The sequence below is a fragment of the Emys orbicularis genome, chromosome 13, assembly GCF_028017835.1.
Source record: "Emys orbicularis isolate rEmyOrb1 chromosome 13, rEmyOrb1.hap1, whole genome shotgun sequence".
Lineage (NCBI taxonomy): Eukaryota > Metazoa > Chordata > Testudines > Emydidae > Emys > Emys orbicularis.
Genome location: NC_088695.1, coordinates 1,504,704 through 1,521,511, shown reverse-complemented (window position 1 = coordinate 1,521,511; position 16,808 = coordinate 1,504,704). Strand labels below are relative to the sequence as shown.

Here is a 16,808-nt window from a genome sequence, read left to right as displayed (position 1 = left end):
AATATGTCTGAGGCTGTTCTCCAGAGAGCAGTGATCAGCTGAGGGCAGAACAAGAAGTAATCGGTTTAATTTGCCACAAGGGAGATTTACATCAGTGTGACGGATTCCCGGGGTGCAACCTGGACTGTGGGTCTGCTGACCCCTCGAATTCCCTGACCTGGGCTGCCTCTCGCCCCATGATGTTGATGTCAAGCTACAAGCCTGACAGGCACTGTACTGACAGAGACACCTACGGGCAGGGACACGCCCAGCTGTGTTATATGACTCATCTCCCAGCCATTGATGAACCAGCAATAGAAAGGCACCAGCCAGTTCCCCCCAGCTCCAGCCCTGCCCCCCAGAACTGCACCGACTCACACTGCTCAAGGCTCCCTCGGCAGTGCAAGTTCATTCATTAGTTTGCCACTCCCTCAGTGTGGAGTGGACATTCACTAGCCTTGTAAGCGGAGAACCCTGTGCTAGGAAACTGACCATTGTATGTATCCAACAGCTAGATAAGAACATAAATTATCTTTGAAATGGGGGAATCACAGGTCCTTAAATTTCACCGAGCTATTCCTGTATTCAGCCCAATCACTTGTATTTGACTAAATCCTAAAGTGTGTTGACTAAAGCACGTTCCAGAAAGCCATTCAGTCTAGATTTAAAGACATCAACAGACAGTAACGCTTGAAGCTCCCTAGAAGTGGGGGGGCCACTGGTGCCCAAACCCTGGCCCCACCCCTGCTCCGCCTCTGTATCCGCAAAAAGAACAGGAGTGCTTGTGGCACCTTAGAGACTAACGAATTTATTTGAGCATAAGCTTTTGTAGGCTACAGCCTACTTCATCGTTAGTCTCTAACGTGCCACAAGTACTCCTGTTCTTAGTTTTAATTGTAACCCTTCTGCCCATCTAAGTTGGCAGCAACAAGGGCCCGGTTCTGTATCTAGGGGTTCCGTTTCAATAACGCAATGCAAAACCGGCTCGAGCCCCCACCCAGTGACCTGGGACAATTACATACCACCCCCTGGGCGCCTCTAAGAGGCAATACTTCCCCTCTCGCAAGCACGGAGTCTGTGTGTAGCAGAAAAGGTTTAATAACATGAGGTAAATAACATCAGCATTAAATTGGGAAAAACACCACAAACAGGATTCATACCACAAACCATGAGCAAAAGACCCACCCCAGCAAATTTGGTTTGTGTCCTTTCCCTTTGGTTCTTGAATCCAGCAACCCAAAAATCACCCAGAGTCCCCAAAGTCCAACACCCCAAAGTCTCTTGGGTCCATCAACCACCCAAAGTCCCACAACCCCCAAAGTCTCTGACCTGGGTCAGTGCAGCCCCAGAGTAAGAGGGGGGCATGTAGGGTGTTAAGGGGCTTCTTACATGATCCGAGGCTGACCAGCCATCTCTCCGTGGGGTTCCGCCGCAGCCTTCACCACGAGCCAGTCCACTTCCTGCCGTCCCACAAATGGCTCTGCTGTATGAGCCGCTCCAGCCGTCCCCGCAAACGGCTCCACTCCCCACTCCTTGGGCCGCTCCAACTGTCCCCGCAAGGCTCCACACCGCTCGCTGCTCCTCCAGTCATCCCCGCAAACTGCTCCGCCAGCCGCTTAGCAATATAGCTTCAGGCTCCCCCACTAGTTAACACAGCACTCAGCTCTTAATAACTTTAGCTGTTTTGTGATTTCAGCTCGTAATAGAGGAGCCCCAGTGCTGGTGCACCATTGGCCCAAAGTGAATTCAGCTTAGCAGCCTGTAACTAGACTCCTAATAGAATCAAAGTTAGCTCTGACATTCAATAGTGGAGAGAGAAGGTGGTGCAAGTGGTGCTTTGGGCCCTCTAAGGGGACCCATACCATCAGGTACAAATACCTGTCCCCATCCTCTCTCAATCCACTAGGTTTTGTAACTCATGCCCCTTGTCAAGCAAGTGCTACTTAGGTAATGGTGAATCCTTCTGTCATATAACAGTTCCACTGGCCTTGATTCACAGAATCAGGGTAACAAAACTTTTATTCTTCCTGCCCCAATAACAGAGAAACTGGGGCTCCCACACCAGCCAAAGTAACCACTTTCAGTTGCTGTTGTCTCATACCAGACAGGTGGGTGTGCCTATGCAAACAAGATCAGCCCCTGGAGTTCTTTTCCACACTCGCCATAATTCACCACCAGATGTCAGGGTAGAGCTCATCCTGACTCTGCTTACATAATGTTTGTGGTTATTTTTTAGTGAGGTGTGTAATGGTTTGTACTGGTCTGAATTGCACTTAACCTCCTTAACTAGAACTTCATAATGTTTGTTTTCTTTTCATTTTGCTTTTGTGTTAGAACATTAACAATGTGAATATATCCCTAAACATGACAACCTGACATTTCATCTTTTCACCCATTTCTTCCTGTAGACTCACTGTCATCTAGCCAGCAGATGGACAAAGGTAACATTCTCGGATCAAAGGGTGAGTGAAAACTTTCCTATGAATTATGGTGGCTCATTGGCAGCACCATAGTTCACGTTTTGTTTCAATTTTGCACTTGACAGGAGCTGAACACCATATTACTGGTGGCTACCCAGATCTTCCATAAAAACAGAAAAGTCGATTCTTTTCTCTATTAGAATTTAGAATTTCTAACTAGTGGTTGGGTAACCAGATGGGCTGGGAGGGGAGAGGGGGCGAGCAGTGTATCTCCATAGAGATCTAAGAGTTTAAAAATGAGCCTTTTGGCAAATCATAGAATCATCTTACCTCATTTTCAGAACTCTTTATGCACATACATCACACCCCCTGGCCATATTATTATTATTAGCAAATACGCAAGTGGTACAATGAAGAATGGGAAAATTCAACATGCAAATATAGACATTTCTGTTTCCTCTCTACTTTATAAGTCAAAAGAAAAAATGTTTAAAATGTCCAAAGGGGTTAGGTAGCCATCACCTATTAGCAGACATGCCAACTCTCATGAATTGATCATGAGAGATGCGATTTCTGAATAAAATTACGCCTCACTCATGATCTCACCATAGAGCTGTGGCTGAAAAAAAATCCCGACATTTGAGAGTTCTAAAAATGAGGTTTAATTTTACGTAGAAATCCCATCAGCTGCCCTGGGCGCAGCTGGGGCTCCCACTGTCACCACCCCAGTGCGGCTGCTCCCCTGCCAGCCTGGGAAGTGGGAGAGGGGCCCCCACTGTAGCCCCCAGGCCTAGGGAGGGTGAAGAACCCCAGGAGGAGCAGAGGTGAGGCTGGGAGGGCTTTATTATGGCCTGGGGGCTGCAGGGGAGCTGAAGTGAGCGGGGGGCTGATGGGCTGGGGGGGCTGTATTGCTGGTGGGTTCTGAGCAGATAGGGTGAGTGCTGGGAGGGTGAACTGATGGGGCGGTGCTGATGGGGGTTTGGGGGACAGGATTAATTGCTGGGCAGGAGACAGGCAGATGTGGGGGTGAGAGCTCCTGCAGCAGGAGCCAAAATCCCCTTCTCCAGGACACGTGGGAGAGTGGGCAACACTGATTGTCACATGCGCACACCCTGGGGAGGGGCCAGGGGAGTTCAAACATCAAGAGACTGACCTAGAAACCACAATAGAATCCTTTTAAAAATGTCATGATTGTTGGGCCAATCTCCTGAGATTTGATCCCTTGAAGTCGGCAATACTGTATCAGCCATTGCACAGCCTTGGGGCCAGCAGTGGGGAGTTTGGAAAGTCCCCGATAGACCAGCACAAGCCGAGCAGCCGTTCAGTAAGTGTGCGGTGTCCTCGCCCCCCCCGCGGCTACACACAGTCATGGGGGGCCAGTGGGGTCTCTGGAGGAGCAGGTTTTCTAGGGCTCAGCTGACTGACCGTTAGGAGGGAGGGGGCTCTGCAAGGAGCCGGGGTGGGAAGAGTTGCATCATGGGACAGGGGGACTTTGGATTCCCTGTAATCTGCTGGGAGCCTCCTATGATGCCGGGATCTCGAATCACATCTGTGGGGAGAGGTGGGGGCAGGTGGGGAAAGATTCCAGGGCCTGATTGTCAGGCCCTTTTGTGCTGCTCTGTCAGAGCAAAGGGGCCTTAATGTGCCTGGAAACAGTCCCCAGAAAATAGCTCCGGTGCCAGGGAGCCCCCCCCCCCCATCCGTGTGAAGTTGGCACAGGGGCTCCACAGCAACTCTGCTCCCAGCCGTTATTGTAGGAGTGGATTGGGGGCCATGCTAGCACCAAGGCCGTCCCTAGCGGAGTGCGGGGGCCTGGGCGGAAGCGACGGATTTGTCTTATCTGGGACCGACCGCGCCAGCCAATCGCACCAGCCAGCCGTTATTGTAGGAGTGGGTTGGGGCCATGCTGGGGGCCAGGACTGTCCCTAAGGGGGTCCGCGGCAGAAGTGACGGATTCATCTCTTCTGGGACCAACTGCACCGGCCAATCGCTCCATCCCGTGGGGCCCCGCAAAGCGCAGGGCCCGGAGCAGTTGTCCTGATTCGCCCTCCCCAAGGGACGGCTCTGCTGGGGGCATAGACAGGAGGCATCACGCTCTGGCTGCTCTCTGCTTTGCAGCCCTGAGGCCCCTGTAACGAGGGGCCAGGGAGACTAAAGGAAGGACACAGGTGGCTTAAACCTACCTCCCTCTAACCCCCCTTGTCTTTCCCCCAAGCACAAGGATGGAATCACTGAGACTCAGACTCTGGGTCTGGGGGCCTGGCTCAGCGGAGCTGATCCTTTCACTCTGTCCCTGAACTGGCTCTGTCGGGGTGTGAATCCCCCCTGCCCATGGCTGAGATCTCAGCGCTGCTCCCCAGGCACAGCTGGGTAAATCCTGGAGGCAGGAGGTTGCCTGAGTCACTCCCCAGCTGGGGCAGGTTCTGTCACTGACACGATCAGACCCTGCCCCAGGGCTGAGCTCTGCCCCTCACGCTCTGATTCTCTCTCTGCAGTGAACGTGACTCTGGATCCAGACACGGCCCATCCCGAACTCATTGTGTCTAAGGATTGGAGAAGTGTGAGATATGGAGGCGTATGGCAAGCTCTGCCCAACAACCCTGAGAGATTTGACACTATGTGCTGTGTGCTGGGCTGTGAGGGGTTCACCTCAGGCAGCCATTACTGGGAGGTGGAAGTGAAGGTGGAGGGGAAGGGGTTCTGTTTTGTTGGGGTGACCAGAGAGTCTGTGAGCAGGAAGGGACAGATCTGCCCTAAACCTGAGCAGGGGATCTGGGCTGTGCAGGTCTGGGAGGATCAGTACCAGGCTCCCACGTCCCCTACGCAGGTCATCCCCTTGTCCCCAAGCCAGGCACCCCGCAGGATCTGGGTTTATCTGGACTATGAAGGGGGCCGGGTGCAGCTTTTCGATGCTGGTAGCGGGGACCTGATCGTCACTTTCCCACCAGCCTCTTTTGCCGGAGACAGAATCCGCCCATTCTTCCGGGTTAGCACTATTGTCCCGCACTGGCAGGGTCGGGCTAGTGTGCAGCTCCTCTAGCCCCCACCCTCCTGATCTCTATGACCTGGAGGACTCAGCCAGTCTCCCCCCCGCAGAGACAGGGCTGAAGGGGGGTGATGCTCTACCCATAGCTCTATGGCTGTGGAGGTCTGTGTGAGGCTGTGATGAAGTGGGACTGTTCTTAATGTTTCCTCTGAATACTGTAGGGGTGCCTCAGTTTCCCCTATGCATTTCTTAAGTCGCTAGGTGGTGGGATAAGGGGGTGAGATTGTTGCCGAGTGATATAAAATTATTCTGCTTAACTGCCAGGGGGCAAATTTGTCACGTACACATGGGAGAAAGAAGAAGGGAAAACATCAGCTATAGGTTGTCTTACCTCAGGAAGTTCCTTCAAGAGGAAATGTAGCCAAATTCCAAACCTGGAGACAATGGACCTTTCTGTGCCTGCGTCCTGTAGATAAACTGCTTGGTTTGCAAAATAAGCAAGGAGGAGGGGGCAAATAGATGAACAATAAGGGGTCACAAGAGGGGCAGATGCATGTAGCTTGCTAATTATGTATGGTAATGATGGCAAGTTTTGGCCAATCATAGAGCGATAGATTATCATAAGCAACTGCATATAATGCTTTGGTGTAAGTGTTTTCTTTGTTCTTGCTGACTTATGAGCTCGAACCCAATTGCAATTGAAATAAATGGATCACCCCCCGGGGCTCCTTGCTTGATTAGCTGTGTCCGTCTCTCCTTATTCCTCAGCTGGAACGGACAGAAATTTCTATGACACGAGCAAAGGGCCAGTGCACATAAATGGCCAACACTCTCTCTCCTTCCCCGCTGCAAGGGGATGCGAAAGGTGTTGGAGAACAAAGGAATCAGGTGACCTCCTGGCCGGGAAAGGGACAAAGCCCAGAGGAGAGTGAGTCAGTTTGTGGCTGGCTGAGGACGTGGAGTGAGGTGCAGACATGGTTGTCTAGCTCACTGCCCCCAAAATGGACCCGGCTGAGGGGTCCTGTTTCCTGTACCTACAAGCTCTGTTTTAGACCGTGTTCCTGTCATCTAATAAACCTCTGTTTTACTGGCTGGCTAAGAGTCACGTCTGACTGAGAAGTGGGGGTGCAGGACCCTCTGGCTCCCCCAGGACCCCGCCTGGGCGGACTCGCTGTGGGAAGCGCACGGAGGGGCAGAGGATGCTGAATGCTCCGAGGTCAGACCCAGGAAGGTGAAGCCGTGTGAGCTTCTTGCCCTGAAGACAGTCTGCTAACAGAGAGGAGACTTCACCGGAGTCCTGACTGGCTTTGTAGGGAGCAGTTCCAGAGCATCGCCCGGGGACTCCGTGACAGAGGCGCTCTAGGCTGGGTCTCTATGCTCCTAGGAGGCCAACTCTGTGTGGAGTGGGGGGTGGGTCCCACCAAGAAAGGAGGGAGCCCCCCTGTGGGAGGGACCCAGCTGAGGGCCAGGGAGAGACCCCTCAACTGGGGGGGGGGGAGAGTAGGAGGGAGGCCTGGCTGAAGAGGCTGTGGGGGAGAGCAGGGGAGAGGCCTGGCTGAGGGGGGAGAGCAGAGGAGAGGCCTGGCTGGGAGTCAGAGCAGCGGAGAGGCCTGGCTGAAGAGGCTGTGGGGGAGAGCAGGGGAGAGGCCTGGCTGAGGGGGGAGAGCAGAGGAGAGGCCTGGCTGGGAGTCAGAGCAGCGGAGAGGCCTGGCTGAAGAGGCTGGGGGGCAGGGGAGAGCAGGGGGGAGACCTGGATGAAGAGGCTGGGCAGGAGGGGACAGATCAGAGGGCAAACCAGGATTCAGGCAGGGAGAGGTTCCCAGGAGATCAGGAGCAGGTATTGCAGGGGAAGCAGAGCTGAGCACGGAGAACCCAGCTGCACAGACAACGTCCTGCCCCTTGGCTTGGGGTACACAGAGGCTGGGGACCAGTAGGGCCCCCCAAGTTTCCACCAATCAAAGCCCAGGACTGGAGTCCTCTGCTACCCTTTAGCTACTATTCTAGCAGTGTTAGCAGGACACGGGGTGGCGGATTAAGACTGACGAGCTCCTAAGCGCCCTGTAGGCCAACGTTTGAGGTCTGTGGTTCCTGACACAGAGGCATGGGAGGGATCGGACACTGATCTGTGGGCCAGATGTTTCAAAGAGATTTAGCCTTTAAATATCCGGTGCTGTGAGCTCTCTTGTCAGAATAAACAGCTCGATATCCTGTGTAATCCAGAAGCTCAACCAAGGAATCGTCCCTTTTCCAGCAAACGTGAAAGAATTAAGATGTTGAAGCGATTGTTCCCTTACAGAGTGTTTATAGCAAAGCTAATATTGGCATATTGTGTTATAAAGTGTCATTGTTGGGCTAACCATTGTCAGTTAGGGGACAAATTTCACTTTCTTTATGATTAAACTACTGTTGAAGGAGTCAGGGTTTTCTGAGGGCTCCAAGGCAGGTGCTGCTTCTTAGAGCTAGGAGAAAAATATTTTCTCTGCCAAATTAATTTTAAAAATTAAAAAATTGAAGGAAATTTTTAAAATGCTGTTTTTGTTGGACAATTTTTGTGGAATTTTTCCTTAGTTGAAAAAAATTAAACCAAACTTAACAAAACCTTTCAGTTCTTTGGTTGTTATATTCCCCCCACCCACACTCTTCACTCTGCCTTTTCTCTCCCTTCCACTGGAAAATGGAGGGGAGGGGGTAGAAAGAAAAGTGAGTAGACACCCACAATTCCAAGTTTGTTTCACTTTTTCAGAAGCCAAGACTCACAAAAGCATGTTTTGATTCAAAAAAATTAAACAATTTGTCATTTAGTTTAATAAAAAAACTGAAGAATTTCAAAGGAATGAAAAATTTCCCACCTCATTTTTCATTTCCCTTGAAAAGCCAGTTTTCAATGAAAAAAATCTAACCAGTGCTACTGAAGGCTCAAGTGTGGGATACCTATTTTGCTTCAGGTCTTTACCAAAAGGGTTAATTGTGAACAGATGCTTCATATTAACAAGGAGAAAGGATCTCAGACCAAAATAGGGAAAGAACAGATTAAAGAATATTTAGATAAGTTAAATACAGCTAAGTTTGTGGGTCCTGAAGAATTTTCACCGTAGGAACCAGCTGAAGCAATCTTGGAACCACTAGCACGTATCTCCAAGAACGTATGGAGGACTGGTTAGGTCCCACAGGACTGGAGAAAGGCGCTATGTTTGCCAATCTGAAAAAAGGAAGATCAAGGGAATTAGAGACCAGCCAGCCCAATTTCAATACCCAGAAAGATACTGGAACAAATTCTTCTTCTTCGAGTAGTGTCCCTATGGGTGCTCCACTGTAGGTGTATGTGCGCCCCTGTGCCTCTAATTGGAGATTTTTGGTAGCAGTGTCCTTTGAGCCAGCGCATGTGCCTTCCCTCCCTCCTGGTCTACCTCGAGGCTATTTAGCACTGCAGGGGCGAACCCCCCCTCACTTCCTTCTACATAAGTAGTGTTTGGTTTGTTACTGCTGTTCTCCTTAAAAGTAGTTAGGTGAGTGTTTATTTTATTCCTTTGGGGGGGGGGGGGAGAGAGAGAAAGGAAAAGAAATTCAGTTTCCTGCCCTGTCCGGGGCATCCCGCCCCTCCCCCCCTCCCGGCATCTAGTAGACGCATAATTTTTTTCAGTTAAAAAAAAAAGTAAAGAAGCCATTCTTCTGCATTCCTCCCTGCTAGAGGATGACAACCCCCTGCCCAGGGGCATGCCTGGCTCTCTCTGCTCCAAGCGGTGGAGAGTATACGTATAAAATGTGCAGATGACAACAAGTTGGGAGGAGTGACAAGCACTTTGAAGGACAGGATAGGAATTCAAAACCACCTTTACAAATTGGAGAATTGGTCTGAAATCAACCAGATGAAATTCAATAAAGACACGTGCAAAGCATTATATTTAGGATGGAAAAATCAAATGCACAAACACAAACTGAGGACTAACTGGCTACGCAGCAGTACTTCAGAAAAGGATCTGGGAGTTATAGTGGATCACAAATGGAGTATGAGTCAACACTGTGATGCTGTTGCGAAAAAGGCAAATTTCATTCTTGGATGTACTAATAGGAGTGTTGGGTGTACGATACAGGAGGTGGAATCTCCATTCTTAGCGGTTTTTAAGGCCCAGCTTGACAAAGCCCTGGCTGGGGTGATTTAGTTGGGATGGATTCTGCTTTGAGCAGGGGGTTGGACTAGATGACCTCCTGAGGTCCCTTCCAACCCTGATATTCTATGATTCTATGATTCTAAGATAATTATTCCCAATTCTATATGGCTCTGGTGAGGTCTCTAGAGTTCTGTATCCAATTCTGGGGACCACACTTTAATAAAGATGTGAACAAATTGAAGAGAGTCCAGACAAGAGCAGAGCACACGATGAGAGACTGAGGCTACGTCTTCACTACAGGGGGGGGGTCAATTTAAGATACGCAAATTCAGCTACGCGAATAGCGTAGCTGAATTCGACGTATCGCAGCCGACTTACCCCGCTGTATGGACGGTGGCAAAATCGACCTCTGCGGCTTCCTGTCGACGGCGCTTACTCCCACCTTCGCTGGTGGAGTAAGAGCATCGATTCGGGGATCGATTGTCGCGTCCCAACGGGACACGATAAATCGATCCCCGAGAGGTCGATTTCTACCCGCCGATTCAGGCGGGTAGTGTAGACCTAGCCTTAGCCAACAAGACCTATTAGGAAAGGTGGAAAGAACTGGGCTTGTTTAGTCTACAGAAGAGAAGGCTGAGTGGGGACGTGATGGTCTGCAAATATGCAAAAGGTGGCTACAAAGAGGACAGTGATCAATTATTCCCCGTGTCCAGCAAGGGTAGGACAAGAAGTAATGGGTTCAGTTTACAGAAAGGGAGATTGAGGTTAGACATTTGTAACTCTAAGGATAGTGAAGCATCAAACTGGTTACTTAAGGAGGTTGTGGAATCCCAGTTATTGGAGTTTTTTAAGACCAGGTTGGACAAACACCTGTCAGGGATGTTCGAGGTTTACATGGTTCAATCTCAGGACAGGGGGTAAGACTGGATGACCTCTCGAGATCCCTTCCAGCCTGGCATCACTATGATCCTCCAGTCACACCTCAGGCAAGACTAATTTAGGCTTATATCAATTTAGTTGAAATAGATCCCTTACCAAATTAAGTTACAATGACATAAAACACCTGGACCAAGTCCTGTATTTGATGTAAGCCACGTGTAAACCAATGTAAGTGTCCACAGATGGATTTGCACTTTACTAATATAGAAAAGTCCTTACCACTATGGTAGTTACGGGCAACGAATTCACTGGAAGGACCATTAGTAGATAAGATAAAAGCAAACTTTGTCCATGTTCTCTGAGAATGAGTTATTTACAACCTGATCTAGCTTGCCTGGTCATCCTAAAATAAAGGTGCAGGGCCATGTTTATGAATATTATCTAAATAGCTTATTGGAATCCTGACATGGAACGATCCCTTACCAAATTAAGTTACATTTCTGGCAAGGGAAAGATGATAACATTTATAATCAGGGAACTGGCTCTCCCTCTGAGACTTCTTGAGACTCCTAGACTTTAAAGCCAGAAGGGACCATCATGAACATCTAGTCTGACCCCCTGCACATTGCAAGCCACAGAACCTCACCCACCTATTTCTGGCTGAGTTCCAGAAGTCCGCAAATCATGGTTTAAAGACTTCAAGTTACAGAGAATCCACCAGTTACACTAGTTTAAATTTGCAAGTGACCAGTGCCCCATGCTGCAGAGGAAGGCGAAAAATCCAAGGGTCTCTGCCAATCTGTGACTGGGGAATAAAATACCTTCCCAACCTCTAATATGGTGATCAGTTAGACCCTGAAGATGTGGGAAGACCCACCAGCCCGACACCTGGGAAGGAATTCACTGTAGTAGCTCAGAGCCCTCCCCATCCAGTGTCACACACCAGCTGGACTTGTCATGGGAATCTGGAACAAGAGTGAGACTTATTGGGCTAAAAGAATTCTGACAAAAAATTAGCCTCATGCAGAACCATTTCAGTCCACATTAAATAGACTAAAAATTGGGTAACTGATAGATCTCAAAAGGTTATGATAAACTGGGAATTATCATCCAATCGGGGTGTTTCTCATGCCGTCCTGCAGGGATCTGTTCTCAACCCAATGTAATTCAATAGCTTTATCAATGATTAGGAAGAAAATATAAATCATTACTGGTCAAATTAGCAAGTGACTCAAAAATTGGGACAGGCCAGTTGTACAGATGGATCAGGATGGCTTGGTAGGTTGGGCTCATCTGAACAACATGTATTTAAAGACAGCCAAATGCAATGTCATACTTAATGGGACAAAGAATGCCAGTCACACTTACAGGATGAGGGATTGAAAACTGGAAAAGAGTGATGCTGAAAAAAGGATGTAGGGTCCATAGTGGAAATCGGCTGAACATGAGCTCCCAGGGTAGTGCTGTAGCTAAGAGGGCTAACACAATCCTTGGATGCATGATACAAGCATGGGAATTGAGAGTAAGGGGAATGAGGTGGTATGCAAAGAGGTTACTTACCGTACAGTAACGGATGTTCTTCGAGATGTGTTTTCTGTGTGTATGCACTCACGGTGTTCTTGCGCCCTCTAGCACCAGACATCAGAACTTTCTGAAAAAAAACTTTCTGAAAAAAAGTCCTCTCCCTTGCACAAGTTGTTTCCGCTCCCAGAGCCAGGAGTAGAACGCGGGACTCCTGGCTCCCAGGGCCCCTCACCCCCTATAACCCACTAGACCCCACTCCTCTCCCACACCTGGGAAGAGAACCCAGGAGTCCTGGCTCCCAATCACTAGACCATGTTCCAGTATTACACCCCTAGGTTCCCCCATCCCCTGTATGAGTATCAGAGGGACCCCTATCCCTAAAGGAGAATCCACCCCCCCGCCTGCCCAGCCTCCACCCAATCAGCTCCCCTGGGCCAGCTGAAAAGGGGCCAGGTCCCCAATCCCAGCTCCCGGGCTGCGCTGGCGTGAATAACGAGCCCTGGGACAGCACAGGGTGATGAGAAGTTTCCTGTTTATTGGTAGGTTTTTAACTCCCCATGGAGGGGGCGGAGCAAGCAAGGAGGGGTGGAGCCATGGGGAAGGGGTGGAGCTACTTGAACTTGATGGACTTGACCCTGAAGTCTCCCTCCACCGAGAAGAATTTGACGGCCTCCAGCCCCAGCCTGTTGGGGAACTTCAGCTGCTGCTCCCCCGGCAGCGCCACTGTCAGCTCCTGGGCATCGAAGGAGATGCAGACCTGGGGGAGGGGCCAGAGAGTGAGGGGCAGAGCCAGAGACACCTGCCCCCAAGGGGTTAAATACCATTCCCCCCCCCCCAGCCTGACACCCTCCTCCAGTCCACCCAGGACTGAAGACACCCACCCAAAGAGATACAGACTCATCTGCTAGAGGGTGGCTATGCCCTTCCATATCTCATGGAAACAGTCCCCGACCAGACCACCCACCCTTCCCCCCGCCTCCGGGGAGGCCGTGCCCCTCACAAAGATGTCTGGCCACCCCAGACCTTAATGCTGCCCCACTTCGAGATGGAGGCCGCAGCCGGCGATCTATTCGCCCCTCACAAAGATGGTGACTCCAGCTTGGCCCGCTGTGCATGATGGGCTGAGCGAGCCCCCACATGGTGCACTATGGGCCGAAACACCCCCCCCATTGCGGAGGGGGGGCAGGGCAGTGACTTCTGTCACCTCCATGAGGAACTCCAGGCTCCTTCTCTCTGAACAGACCCTCATGATATAGACCCTGGCGTTCCCCTGCACACACGGGGGCTCCTGGCTGAACTGGAAAATGGCCTCCCCAAAGCAGTCGCTCGGCTCCTCACCCGGCGCCCCCCAGCACCCCATTGCTCCCCTGCCCCAGCATAACTCCCCTTCCCCCCATGCAGAGAGAGGCAGAATCAGATCGAGAGGGGAGAGTGGGGCAGCGAGCGGCTAAGCAAGCCCACAAGGCCATCAGATCCACACAGGGCTGCAGGGGTTGGCTCCCTCTGAGAGCGGGAAACAGCAAAATCTGTGGCTTGGCCAGAGCACGTGCTGGGAGGCTACAGAAACCAGGGCTCGGGGACACTGGGTGCGATGGACACTGCAGGGAACCGAGAGACCTCAGGGGACACCGGTGATGTGGGTGGCCTGCATGAGGGATACGGGGCCTCAGAGTAACCCAGCCTCAGGAAATCAGGTACCATGGAAAGCTGGCGTCTGGGAACCAGGGCCACAGGCAAACCAGACCTCTCAGAGCCTGGGCCACGAGGAAGGTCAGCACCTGGGAAACTGGGGCACAGAGAAACCCGGTGCCATGGAAACCAGGTGCCATGGAAAGCAGCCATTAGACAAAAAGACTTTGAGGTTGTGCTGGACAATCAACAGAACGTGAGCAGCCAGTTCAATGCTGTGGCTAAGAGGGCTAATGCGATCCATGATGTATCATAAGGGGAGTGGACAGGGGATATTACCTCTCCGTCTATGGCACTGGTGAGGCCAATACTGGATACTATGGCCTGTTCTCAGGTCCACATTTTAAAAGGACAGAGAAGACATATCAAAATAAATAAAAACTGAAATAAACATCTAGAGGAGAAAGATCTGAGATCTGGAAAACCTGCCTGACAGTGATCCACAAAGGTAGCGAGGCTCCTAGTTTCCATCTGGGCTGGAGAGACTAAAGAAGCTCAATCTATTTAAGAGGCACCTCCATCAACTTCTCTTATTGAAGAGAAAGTTAAGACGCAACTTCATCACCATCTATAGGTACCTACACAGGGTAAAATCTCTGATAGTAGAAGGCACTGTAACCCAAGCAGGTAAAGGCTGAACAAGATCTGAGGGCTAGAAGTTTAAGCTAGGAAAATTCGATCAGGAAATAAGGCACAGATGTTTAACAAATAAGGGTAATTAACCATTGCAACAGGTTCTCCAGCGGTGTGGTGGAATCTCCTTGACCAGGAATCTTTAAGTTAAGATTGAATTGATCTTTCTAAAAGATACGCTCTAGTCCCACCTTAAGTCATTAAGCTTGATTCAGGAGTCACAGGATAACATTCTCTGGCCTGTGTGATACAGGAGACCAGACTAGACTATCACGATGGTCCCTTCTGGTCTTAAAATCTGTGAATCTATGACAGATGGACAAGATGGGTTTAGACCGCTGGTTATTAGGAACATTTTTGTTTTAGGGTCAAAGTTAAGGAGGTTTGGGTGCGGATCATTGAGCTGTGCTGATTGACTCCTGTTGAGGGTCTGGTCCGAGGGGTGAGGTTGGTGTCAGAATTATTTGTTATGTCTCCTTCTCTTGCAGTCCCCTTAGTGGGTGCTTTTAGGCCGGGATGGGATAGTTTAGTCTGGTTCTGAAAGGCATTCTGAAAACTTAACTCTAAGCGACGGAAGTTATTTGCGTGGAGGAATAACTAATAATAACTAACCCCAGTTAGGCGGCCGGAATTGCCCTCAGAGGGAGCGCAGCTGTGGGGGAAGGGCGGGGGAGACTCCCTGTATCCAAAATGGCTGATGTGACAGTGCCTGGCCCAGGCTCCAAGGAGGAATTTCCATGTCCTCCGTATGTCACTGTCCCGGCCTTCAAGAACCAGCACAAGCAGCAGGCAAAGACCAGAACTGACTCTCCTTTCCCCAACTCTGTGTCTGCAATAAGTGACATAGTGGTAGTTGAAAGTGGATAATCCGGCCTTGCAGGTCTAATTTGATTTCAAAGTCCATGTTGATCAGGAAAAGCCCAGCCCCGGTTCTGAGCAGCCTCTCTCAGGTGGTATCTGGTGTCATTTGGAAACTGAAAGTTTAGTGAAGATAAAGGCGTCTTTGGGGCAGCAGCAGAACCTGTCGGCCATTCCCAGACCGGGGGAGAGAGACGGAATTGGGGAGATTTCAGGGCTGTCCCCTGGAGCCCGCCTGTAAGCAGATGACATGTCTCGGGGTTACTTTCTCTTCGTCACCATCTAGTGGGGTTGCCAAGCCTCCAGCATTGTGCTGGGGTCTCCAGGAATTAAAGATTAATTAAAGGTTATGTCATGTGATGAAACCTCCAGGAATACGTCCAACCGAAATCAGCAACCCTACAACTCCTCTCCTCTCACAGAGACAGGTGCACAGCCAGAATTGGACAGGTGAGTATACAGCACCCGCCACGGGGGAGTGGGGGAGGAGATGTGAGCTGATCCCCTAGATTGCTTTTAACCCTGATTTGGGGTGATTCTCTGAAACTGTGGTGGACCCATGAGGCCCTTGATCCTCCAGCCATGCCCATTTCCATCATCAAAGAGGCTCTTGCTGCCTGGAGAGACTTGTGGGTGGTTTAGACAGAAGTTGGGAATTATCTCAGCGATGGACCCTGGATTTCAGGTGTCCCGAGGAGTGACACAAAGGGTGGAGTTAAGGTTGCTTGGGGAGCCTCAGCTGTGTATTTCCCAACGTGCCAATGTTTGTTTCTTTGCTTGAGGAGCGGGCTGTCTCCTGTTTTCTGTTGTTCTAAGGAGGGTGATGCAAAGGGCAATGTGAGAGTTGTTTGGGTGACCTTATCTGGGGATTTCCAGTGTTTGTTTATTTCCTCGAGCGTAGCCATAACTTGCAACGTCCAGGCTCTCTCTGGTCTTTCCCTTCCTTCGCACAAAGCACAAGTCGCTGCCTCCAGCCCAGATGAACAGTCCCAACCTGTGACCCACCGGGCACCTGCTTGTGAGCAACAGAGCTGGCTGGTCACAGGGTACTGCTGTATCCCTGGCAAAGTGTGTGTTGCGTCCCCCTCTAGCAGCTGGTCCATATAGCAGGTAACAGCCCATCACTGCTAACAGCTCATGGTAGAAGCCAAACTCTACAGGTCCTTACAGCTCTTACCAGGATGAGGGAGACCCAGGATCCAGTCCCCCTGCTCCGATGACTCTTTCACCACCCCCCCCCCCATTGGCTAGCTTAGGTGGCCCCCTACTTAACCTGCTGGCTTTTGTGAATCACAGTCTCTGTGCCTGGCTCTCCCAGGCACACCGACAGCAATTCTGGGCTCCAGGGCAGAACAATCAATGCCCCCCCCCTTGCCCAAAGAAGCCCCGAGCACCCCCCACCAGAGGAGCCCTGGGCCGGCCCAGCCCCATCCCCGACCTGCTCGGTGGAGCCCCAGGGCAGCCGCGCCTCCCCTCCCTTCCCCAGAGCCAACCTGCCTGCTCTGGGGAAAAGCCGCAGCATCTCTTGATTCAAAGACATTTTTGATATCCCCTATGCAGGTTCTGGGGCCAAGTAACCCTGCTCCAGAACCTGCATGTGGCATATCAAAAGCATCTTTGAATCAAGAGATGCTTTTCCCCAGAGCAGGCAGAGCTACCGCGGCAGTGGCCAGGCCCCCAGGACCTTTTAAATCAGCCTGGCCCCTGGGCAATTGCCCCCTTTGCCCCCCT

At 50.8% G+C, this 16,808-nt stretch overlaps 1 protein-coding gene across 1 annotated transcript in view; it reads left to right on the top strand.

The window, feature by feature from the left end:
• LOC135888124 (E3 ubiquitin-protein ligase TRIM15-like) overlaps window positions 1-16,808 on the top strand; it is a 30,676-nt gene that overhangs the window by 1,812 nt on the left and 12,056 nt on the right. The window contains exon 2 of the mRNA XM_065415930.1: window positions 2,388-2,420. Coding sequence (XP_065272002.1) covers window positions 2,388-2,420 — 33 coding nt within the window. The remainder of the gene's footprint in view (window positions 1-2,387; window positions 2,421-16,808) is intronic.